Genomic DNA, 11,531 nt, shown 5'->3' with positions numbered 1-11,531 from the left:
AAATAAAAAGACTAAAATAAAACTAAAACGTAATGTTATAGAAACAAAAAGGCTATTCCAATTAATTTCTTGGGTGCTTCTTCCTGCACCTATCAAATTCTCTCTGCACCCCCATCAACTTTGGAAAAGACCGTTTTACCCTTTAAATGACTTTCTACTTATCTTTTCTGGAAGCTTTATCTGGAATGTATTTTTGCAGAATAATTTTTGGGGAATCTGATCCAAAAATAACTTTCTGAAATAAGGGTAAATTAGATGAGATGTGTAGAAAAAATATTGATAGAGTGTTTAGAGTTTAGGATTTTAAAAAAAAAGTATAAAAAAAGACTAATTTTGTTATTTATTTATTTTTATGTTTGCAGAACCAATTTAGTGAAAAATAATTAATTTAGTAACAAATGTTTGGATGACTAAGTGTTGATAAAATAGCATATTACTCATGTTTTTATTTAAAATTTTATCTATTTATAATTAATATGTGAAATTGTTCATGTTTGTTAAAAAAATCCCTATTAGTTCTAATAAATAATTCATTTTCCACCATTACACCAAGAAAAATGAGAATGAAATATAACTCTCTTGAAGTAATTTGATTATTTTATATATTTGGTTTCACAACACTTGTTTTAATACATGTTTGTAGGGTGAAGAAAAATCCCTCCCTACAACTCATAAGTCTAGAATTCACAAGAATATGCAACAAATAATCCTAAAGATTCATTATTACACACATATATAAATATATAGATATAGAGAGAGAGGGAGAAAGAGAGAGGGAGGGAGACCTCAAAGACCACCTTTTTTTTATCTAATCCACCATCTTAATACCTGAAAGCTGTTTGGTTGAACTAAATGACAGAAGTATTTGAACATGGTGAGTCATTTAGCATGTAACTTGGATCTAATTTAGCAATGAAATGGTGCTGGTGAAAGCCAAAAATTTATGAACTAAACATGAATTTATTTAATTTAGCCTAAAACTATATCTATGCTAAAACTTAAAGTGGCAAGATAGAGAACTGGGCAATGTTTCCCAAGTTCCAAATGTAAGCTTTCAGTACAAAAATGTCACTGTGAAGCCACTTGACTCCCTGAGTCGTTGCAAGCTTCTATCTTCAATTCTTTCCTCTGCCGACCATAATCTGTTGACAACCTGAAACAAGAAAATTCACAACCATCATACCCTTTTGCCAAATGCCAAAACTACTTCTTCGTAATTGATGAAATGTTTATCTTAATTCCTGTGAAAAAATCAGGTTTAGGATTACTCATATTTCGCAAAAGGAATGCGTGTACTGATAAATTGGTTATTTTATGATTTATTCATAGAGAATCATTTCATTGGTATAATAAGTTTTTATCTGTTCTGTTTTTAGAATTTTTTATAAATAGATAAGTCTATCTATGTATCGTTTTTGTTAACATATGGGTTTTGGTCTAGTCCCCCATATTTTTTTGTATTTTTTTTATAATAATACTTTTTTTCCATGTGATAGCAGATGATTGTTGTTACTTGAGGTTTCAGCCTAACTAAGTTGCATAATGATGCCTAACATAAAAGTTTTTATAAAAAAAATGTCAAAACTACTATTCAACTTTTACACCTTAGAAAATATCATAATCATTCATTAGGTGATGTTAAAAGTTATGTCCAACACAATTTATGGCTATAGAAAATAGAAGCACAACTACTATCATCCATAATGAGTTAGTAAAGTTTGTTATTGCATTTTGTAAAAAGGGAGTCATGATCACATACGCTAACTGCAAAGAAGTATCTGAATGATCATTTTCCTCTGAAGCACAATTGAAAAGAGATTTTGAACTGTTCTTGGAAAAACTCCTATCCAAAGAACTGAATTCAAGGAACTGTGTCTTTGTTTTATTTTGTATCTCCTCAAGCTGTTTACAGTTCAAATTAAAGATGAGTAAGAAGATAGAGTGTTTCCAGATTTCAAAGGCTAATTTGAGATGATTCATGGTTCTTACCTGTTTGCGCAGAACTTCATTTTCCAGCACAGCTTTCTGCTCCTGCAGAGATACATTTGGAAAACTTGTTAAAATATAAATCATGAAAAGAAAGGTGTGTTTGAAAATCTCTTCCATTAGAGTATAGTCAATTATTTTTCTACAAACATTTGCAAAATAGCTTATTTTATTTCAAAACAGCTTTAATGCCAAAACTATTAATGCATTTTGCATCTATTAGATTTTAAATCTAGTTTTGTTGTGGAATGAAAATGAGATGAAAATTGTAAGGAGAACCATGTACCTGTATCCTGGACCTCCTAAGCTGTTCTACAAGTACTTGTTCCTGAAACATTATATTGTGAGGAATAAGATTAATCACAGCATATCCATATATTAGCAAGTCTTGACCTGAAGAACTGAAAACAAGTGTTACTCAACCTATGAACAAGTTTATGAAACATAGCAGGCAACTATGAAAATGCTACAGTTGAAGTATGAAACCAGATGTGCTATTTTTAATGTCATACAATTTAAACCATTTATACTCAAAAATGAAAAAATAAATAAGAAATTCATGACAAATAGTAAGATATAGTTTACACTCATAGTCACTATCAATCTAGGACCAATAAGAACTTAGTAATGAAATCAACATTATTTAAATTTTGAAGGTTATTATACTTTGATAGTGTTGCCATAACAAGCAAAAAACTGCTCTTATGCCATTATTTGAATCCATAGCAGCCAAAGGAAATGCATCACTGTGGTCAATTGCTCTTAGAGGGATCAAACTCTTGATTTGCAGTTGTTCAAATTAATGAGTTTTGTAATGTTTTCTCTTCCAGAAATACAAAGGTTATCCTTTTAATATCAAAATGCTTGAATGTGCTTACAATAATGTCTGAATATGACCATATTAACATGTATGAAATAGTATACAGAAAATCTTGTAAGGATTAAGGAAATTACAAATCAAAATAATACAATCAATTACACCACTGTTGGTATTCATCTCGCTACCTTTTTTTCTTTTACAGCTAGTATCCCTTCACTCAGTTGATTTTCTAGGTGCTGCAATTCCTTAAGGCTCAACCCATCAAGCTCCTTACCCATCATATTTCTACACAATTTGAGAATGTTATCAGAAAAAAAATTGGACTCAGATTCTGAAGAAAAATAAGCAACAAGATAGATAGAAAACACAGTGAGGTAGTATTATTATTGGGTCATTTCATTGAGGTATTTCACTAATGATTGTATCAGTCAGTTGCAATAGCATTGCTGATTACATATATAAAGTGTCAGTGAAACTTACAAGTATGCCGATCGAAGCTTTGTTATTTCATCCTTCAAAAGGTTAGTATCAGGCTCCATAACCATAACCTATTTAAAAGTATGAACAATAATACTTCAAATATACTGTGAAAAATGAACTTAAAAGGTTAGGGGTTTACTAAAAAAGGTGTGATGTTTTAAGATATTAGAGGGACAGTATCAAATACATCTTTTGGGGGCACATCAATAGGTTGCTCTGCAGAATCCAATTCTGTCCCTTTGCTATACCTTGAAATGGAATGTTCCATGCTACATAAATGAAATAAGATTCATTTAGTCATTGAAAATATAAGCCTCAGATGGATCATATAAACAGTTACAAGAAGAGTAAGAGCATTTGAAAGTTGCTAAAAAGTTCATCATGAGCTTGGACTTGCAAATTACCATTATATTTGATGGAACAAAATCTTCTATCACAATCCTGGCCTTGCATTCAAAAAATGACATCTAAGTTTTAGAAGAAAACTAAAAGATAGGTTTTATTGTTCCCATATTTAGTTCAGCTAAATTTTGGAGAAATAATTACTTATTTTTAGAATACCCTCAGGAAGCTCTCTAAATAAGTTAGTCTAAACATGGCTAATTGTCAATAACTGATTAAGAAGGCAGAATTTGAGACTACAAAAGAAATCAACAGAAAATGCAGACCCTAATGTGATGGTTACTACTATATATTTCTTTTGGCAGTAGGAATCTAGACTAGCACAAGATGGGATTCTTCAACTCATCAAAGCAGATACATGTGAACAGTTCATTTTCAGTATTTGCTTTTTCGCTGATCCCACAGGCACAAAATGCAAGTATAATTCAACATCTACCCCAAACAATCCCTTTTTCTATCATTGCAGAGTTAATTTTCTTTAACAAGTTTTCTGTTAATTAATCTCACCATTCACATCTTCTTCAAAAGATAATTCATCAGAACCACACCTCTATCTTAAACCTTACAAAAATCTAAATTCAATCATTGGTGTGATATCCACATTTTTTTCATCTTAACAAAACCATGGTTCTCCCTTATAAACACTTAAATGGTTCTCCAAAATAAAGAACAGCAAATCTGTTGTTTACTTGGTCCACAAGTATCATCACCCCCAGACAACTTTCTTAAAAAAAACAAAAAAAAAACTAATTATCTAGCAAGACTACCTCATCCTAAAAACAAACAAAATCCTGAAAAGAACCATTCTTATATGTGAAAGGTTTCAAGTTTCAACAAAAGGCTTCAAAGGGGTGAAGCAAGCAAGCACCTTGTGTTTGAAAACTCATAAAGCTTGCCAGTGCTAGAGAATATGATGACAGCAACCTCAGCATCACATAGAACAGACAATTCTCTGGCTTTCTTCAGCAAACCATTCCTCCTCTTGGAAAAGGTAACCTGTCTGCTGTTCAAATTCTCAATTTTCTTAATCTCAATCTTCCCCCTCCCCATGTCTTTTACTCTTCCTCTCACAAAGATCCTTCCTTTATTATCCTTCCTCACCAAACACTGAACCCAGCAGCATTCAGAATAAGAGGGGAAAGATGGGCATGAAAAGAAGGACCCCAAAAGAGGTTCTTTATTTATATGCAAGCCACACAGCACACACAAAATAAAAAAGCACAACTATTTTGTTGTTGGAGGGGATTGGGATTTTGCAGAGACCTCCAAAGATGGAAAGAGTGACCAAAATTAGAGTCTTGGGAGAAAAGTGACAGATGGATTACTATGTGTGGCAATGATCCTAATATGGGATACTATTTGCTTGGGGAGTAGGTAATCGCCACTTCTAGGGACTTTTTCCTCATACAATGTTACTTTATGTTTGGATGGTACTAGGAATTCCAACCATCTTCATGATGTTTCTTTTCATCTAAATAAACATTTTTTTTAAGGATAATATTTTTCTTCCTTCAAAACACAATAACATCTTTTTCTAACTATTCTCAACCAAAATAAGGGTTTGGTAAAATCTATTCTGAGGTGGGAATCCCAGATTTGATCTTTCAATTTTGTTTTGATTTAAATTTCTAATTTTGATGCACTCATGGTGAGAAATATATGGCAGTATTTAGTATTTTATGAGATTTTATATAAAGATTTCACTATATATGGATTTTAAATAAAGTGATTAAGTAAATTATTTACAAAAAAATTATTACTCCTTCAATCAAGTACTGAAACAAGATTAGAAAGGAGTGTAGGCAAGTTTTAGAATAGCATTGATTAAAATAAACTTTCCTTTATTTACTCTTAAAATATATCTGTAAGTTGCCATATTTCAATTTACTTATATTGGTAAATCAAGCAATTATGATTTATTTTTTAAATTTAAAAAGTAGTGTCACAAATAGAAAACATGATCATATTTGACAATGACTAGTGCTCTTATTATTCTATTACTGGTAAGAAGACATCATAACTTTATTTATCATCATTGTTAATTATGGAAGTTTTCTGCTTGAAGGGTGTTTTTCCTAAAAGAAGGATATTTCTGTATCATAAATCATATTCTTCTAGATTTTTAAATTGATTATTAAAAATACTTTATTTCCAATATTCAACCTCTTTTTATTTAAATTATTATTTTATGCTGTGGAAAATATCAAGATTATAGCATATTTGGAGACTATTCATTCAATAAGTTTTTAAGATGTTAAAGGTGGGTTATTAACAGGAAGCAGTTATATTTTGAATTTTTGTGTGATATATCGGAGTTCATATATTTTTAGATACTTTGTATTTTAGGTTTTTTAAATAATTATATATCGATAAAAGGGAAAGGCTTACGTACATTTTAGGTTTTATAAAATGAAGAAATTTTAATTTTTCAAATTATGAAATTATTTTTTATCTTACTTTTATGATTATGTGAACTAATTAATTATTCTTGTACAGAAAGAAACTAACAAATTACTTTTGTGTTTTAGAAAAATTATGTGATAATCTTGGTTTATGTTGTTTCATTTCCTGTTGTGATATTTTTAAAATATTTCTAAATTTATACAAAGTTATATGCATATAAACCATAATAATAAAATACCACAAAATTTAAACAAAATGAAAAATTATATTTATTTATATTTATATAAAGTTAATTTATAATTTTTAAATCAAATTATTTATACAATCAATAAAAGTTGTTGAGTTATATTTTAATAATATTCAATCATCAAAAAGTGACTTGGAAATATTGGAATCATTAGAGTAGTTGCTTTATATATTATGCTAAACAATGTGTTATGATTTTTTTATATTTTTTTTATCAACTAAAAATAAATAAAATAAAATGAGATATTTATGAGTGTCTCAATCCTTATAAAAAAAAAAACTCAAAATAAGTTTTCTAACCCCCTACTACCAAGGATCCAACAAACACTACACTAGAAATCAAAATAATGAACCAGATCAAGATATAGAAACCCAACAAATACAATTAAATCAACCCACCAAAGATATCACACCCTCAATATAGGACATACATCCAACAACTAAATAAGATCTTTGCCAGCAGGCTGAAGTGCTAAAACCAAGTGCCAAATTCGACAAATTCATCCTACAAGAAGAAAATGTAAACCAAAAATAACCCACCAAATAGAACACACTCTTAATACTGGACATAACATCCAACAACTAAACAATGTCTTCTCAACAGGCTGAAGTGCGTCGAATAACCAAGTGTCAACAACAGCAAATCGATCTTAAAAGGAGGATACAAAAATCAGAGATAACCTGTAAAAAGCACACAACAACTTCTCAAATTGGAAAAATCAATAACCAAAAACACCACATATCAATCTTCTAAAGCTCATACACCATAAAGATTCTAACACCAGATTGAGAAACATAAATCAAATACACTTTCCTTTACTGCAATCCAAGAACAAAATCATCAACCTTACCCTGCCAAGTAGAAAAAACCAAGAAAACCTGCAGAAACACACCATACCTTCCAAACCTAGACAAAAAAGTAAACAAGAAACACCAAATATCAATATTTCAAATACATCATATAACATTAAGGTTACAAACACCTGTCTCTGAGTAGAAAAAATTAGTCACACTTTTTTTACTTATTTAAGTAAATTTGCTCAAAGAAATTCATAATAAATAAAATTTAATTTCTTACATACATTAAGGAAGACAAGTCTTAAAACAATAATTTGGTAAGAGATTGTGTTTTAAAATGGGTTATTTATTCATAAAATTACTTTATAATATGTATATGTATATAATATATTTTAGAAATAGTTATTAAATAGAAATTTGATTATTTTTTATAACTTTTAGATGCACGATTTATTTCTAACTTATGTTAATTATTTCTAAAAAGATTGTGTTATCTGTGTAATTTACGAAATAATAACTATTAACAGATTTTTAAAATTTCATAATAAGTTATTATTTTATTTTAATATTGAATTTTTATAAATATTATAATTCAAAAAATTAAAAAATATTGATAATGAAGTGAAAAAATGAGTGAATGAGAAACAGTGTAATTCATAGTTTTCCTTTGGAGTTGGGTTTGATTATTTCTTGTTTGTACCTAACTTTGTTTTTTAAGCCCAATTTTTAATCATTTACATGGATTTGAAAAATACATTTAAATATTTATTTTTATTTGGGTAAATATTTCGGTATGTTTTTATTTCTGCACAAATATTTGTTAAATTTACTTTTTTTTTAACCATTGTTTGGTTAATTAGTTTGTTACTAAAAATAAAAAAATATTAATTAATATAATTAAAAAAGTTTCAAATTAAAATAAATATACGTTTTAGGACCTACGTAATTTAAATAATATATTTTTATTTAATATAAACTTAAATTATATATATATATATATTCAATCATTAATTTACTTTAAAAACTGTATTTATATTAAAAAATATTATTATTTACTTCAACGTTTATAAATTATGTTCTATTTATTCATTTTGATATTATAATTTTAAATGACCATAAAATTATTTATTTAAATATATCACAATTAGGTATTTTATATTTAAAGATAAAAATAATGAAATATACTTTATATATTTTTAAATATGTAATTATTATATATTACACAATTTAAAACTAATGTAAAATAGTTATTCATAATATATTAATTTATTTTGTCACTAAACATTCCTTTCTAATAAGATGATAAATATATAATTATTATAATATAAGATTATATATGATAACTTTCTTTTATAAATAAGAATTAATAATTATTAAAAATATATATATATAATTTATTGTTCATAAAGATGAAAAAAACTTATGTAATTATCTTATTTCTAAAAATATTAAATGTATAACTTAACTGAATACACTTAAAAATAATTTAATTGTTTTGATTATACTTTTTATTTTTTTTACTAAATTAATTATAGTTGATAATAATAATTAAAAATATTAATAAAATGTTACACATTTGGTAACAAAGAAAAACTAAAATAAGATAGAATTACAAGTTCTTAAAAGCACATTGAAGCTAATTATTTTATATTAGTTTTAAGGTTTAATTATGCTTCAAATCCTTATATCAATTTAATCATATTTTGTTTTTTTAAAACTTTTTTATCATTTAGTTTTTTAAATTTCAAAATCTTAGCTAGAGGAATTAAAACAATAAATTTTAAAATTTAGGAAACCAAAATAACAAAAATAAAGAGGGGGAAATGGATATATTATAGAGATCTCAAACATTGAATTCTTCACATTGTGTTGCTGACTTTGTTGAAAAAATAACTCTTCTGATGTAATATAATTGATCCATAGAAGGAAGGTCAAGGGAATGACGTTTTAACAGTCATAAGTAAGATTATAAATTAAAAATACATATTAGAGTGTAGCCTATTGAGAATTGTTAGTTTGTTAGTTTCTTTTAATAGTAATTATTTTCATAAATAATAGCAGCATCTGAGTATCTTATCTCAAATAAAGGTAGGGTGTTCAAATCTCACATAAAAATTCCATTGTAGCTGATAAATAAAGTGCTTGAGGAACACAATTGTATTTTAGCCAAAAATAAGTGAGTGGTTGTTCAACTTTTTCTTTCCATATAAAAGTAAGCATATGACTGTTGAAATTAAAATTACATCATGCTATGACAGTTTTACAGCACTGCCCATTCCATGCCAAGGCTGGTATGGTTTAGTTTATTGAAAATCACCCTAAAAAGTGAGCTTTGAATAATATAGTTTTGGTTTGATGTCATTGTATGAAGAGTCAAATATCTTAATTTGTCTAATGTAGTCTCAATAACGAACTTTGGGTTTAGAAAGAAGATGACCTAATGCATTGAATGTAGACCATGTTAGATTATCCAAGTCTATTCCATTCTCCTAATAAACCAACACAGGGACAGAAGACAACAAAGATAGATTCATTGATACAAGACCAAGAACATGCCACGCATTAGTAACAGATAAGAGTCGTTATTGCCCTACTCTCTCTGCTTTACCCCCACAATTTCTTTCGTCTTCTGAAGAAATAGAGGGATATAAGTTTTATTTATTCAAGGACTACTTTTCTATTTAAGATCTTTTCAAAGTCCTTTTTTAAGGTAAGAATTTTGTTCTTACTCGAAAAGTAAAAACATAGGATCCTCCTTTTAAAAGTGTCAAAACGCTTATGGCGTAGTTTGTTGACTCTATCTCGACAAAGGAAGAATCGTTCGTTCAACGTACAAGTTTTGATCAATATCCATTTTAGCACGAATGTAAGGTAAAAACCAAACAGACCAACTAAAGCTAAGATTAAATTGGAAGTGTTAAAATAGGAGAAAAGAGAGATTTTGATGTGAACCCACGTGAAGATTTGAGGAAAAAATAAGAGGGATAGAAGATGTTTAAGCATAGGAAGAATGGAAGCAGCACTTGTTAGGGTTCTTGGCTTCTACAAAGAGAAGAAGATCATCTAGCCAATTAGGTAAAAGGAACCAATCTCACTGTAGCTATTCTACCACTGTTCATGTGTTCAAAATGAAATTTCATATGTGCCAAGTTATCACTCAGTTAATGACGTCAAAGACAATCTAACAATAAAAGGGACCAATCTCACTCTAGCAATTCTACCACTGTACATGTGTTCAAAATGAAATTTCATGTGTGCCAAGTCATCACTCACTTAATGACGTCAAGGAAAATCTAATAAAAGGGGCCACGTTGAGTCATTTTTTAAAAAAAAGTTGGTATCACATTAAACAAATTAAAATCTCAAGTGAGGAATTGATTTTTGACCCTTTAGGGACGACAAGTGGTCTTAAACCTATAGTTTTTCAGTTGCAAACAGAGCCGGTTTATCTTTGTGAACCGAATTAAAACCATTTAATAAACAAGTTAAGTTTGAACTATAAAACAGATTATTGGGACTTAAGATTGTATAAAAGAACAAAACAATATGAAAAAGTAAAAGCTCGGACGAATGCTAAATGTTCAGAACAATAACTTGGTTTCCTAAGTTCGAATCTATGATTGCATCTATAACAAGGGCCGTCAACAATCCCTTGTTATCTGATAACTTCTGAAAACAATTGAGTGTTGAAGCTAATCGAGAACTCCCACATATTCACATTAATATGACATATGATTGATTTGATAACAACATTAAAAGAAAGGGAACAACCATATTTCAGCATCAACTGTTAACTCTTACCCCAGATTTTGAAGTCAGAGCAGTCTGGAAATGGAGGGCTGCAGAGTTAGGAAAGACAGAGAACAATGGATGCACGATCTGCCTCTGCAAAATGCATATAAAACTCGGAGTATATTCAGCTTCATCAAGACAGAATTCAGATTTCAGAGATGGAATTGCAGGATAGCGAGTCAAGGGCTTCTTTCTATAGGACTGTTTCGACAAATTTCTTCATAAACATTAATAAGACAAATATACTAATGAAATAAACTTCTTCTTAAGCTAAAATTACTGTATATACAAATTAAGAAAAGAATTTAAATAAGTTGCATTAGAAAATTCTACTTTATGCAAAATTTCAGGTTATTAAAAATCTCATTCAATTCTTTTCTTATTATTATTTTTCTCCTAGAAATGCACATGTGTATATTCTTCTAGTCATCAAATGAATAAGTTGCTCCAATTTCAACGGACAAAAACTCATCACCTATAAAGGGTCGTAACTTGTCGTAATTTCAGACACTGAAATTGTTCACCCAACAATTTAAGCAATACCATAGAAAGGACAAGAACAACTAGAGACTCACCAGGCAAATGAACGTGAACAGCTACGCAA

General features: G+C 28.7%; 1 protein-coding gene across 2 annotated transcripts; it reads right to left on the bottom strand.

Annotated features, from left to right (window-relative positions):
- Window positions 1-780: 780 nt before the first annotated feature.
- Window positions 781-5,014, bottom strand: LOC137830560 (agamous-like MADS-box protein AGL15). Of its 2 annotated transcripts, XM_068637985.1 has the most exons (8): window positions 4,557-5,014; window positions 3,474-3,555; window positions 3,287-3,354; window positions 2,992-3,091; window positions 2,273-2,314; window positions 1,990-2,031; window positions 1,760-1,902; window positions 781-1,153 (listed from the first exon to the last, which is right to left on the bottom strand). In XM_068637985.1, exons 1-8 carry the CDS (start codon window positions 4,736-4,738, stop codon window positions 1,069-1,071), a joined length of 744 nt encoding a protein of 247 aa, XP_068494086.1. In that variant the 5' UTR covers window positions 4,739-5,014; the 3' UTR covers window positions 781-1,068. The 2 variants fall into 2 exon arrangements, with proteins under 2 accessions (XP_068494086.1, XP_068494087.1); XM_068637986.1 differs by lacking the exon at window positions 1,760-1,902 and having other exon boundaries at window positions 941-1,153; window positions 4,557-4,880.
- Between the last annotated feature and the right edge of the window lie 6,517 nt (window positions 5,015-11,531).

The sequence above is a fragment of the Phaseolus vulgaris genome, chromosome 7, assembly GCF_000499845.2.
Source record: "Phaseolus vulgaris cultivar G19833 chromosome 7, P. vulgaris v2.0, whole genome shotgun sequence".
In the NCBI taxonomy this organism is placed as follows: Eukaryota; Viridiplantae; Streptophyta; class Magnoliopsida; order Fabales; family Fabaceae; genus Phaseolus; species Phaseolus vulgaris.
This window is presented reverse-complemented; position numbering and strand designations above follow the sequence as displayed.

Coding starts and splice junctions, on each gene's coding strand:
- LOC137830560 (XM_068637985.1), bottom strand. CDS start 4,738: ATGGGGAGGGGGAAGATTGAGATTAAGAAAATTGAGAATTTGAACAGC. Junction 1,903..1,989: donor ATGAAGTTCTGCGCAAACAG/GTAAGAACCATG, acceptor AACTGTAAACAG/CTTGAGGAGATACAAAATAA. Junction 1,154..1,759: donor GATACTTCTTTGCAGTTAGC/GTATGTGATCAT, acceptor TTCTTGTTTCAG/GTTGTCAACAGATTATGGTC.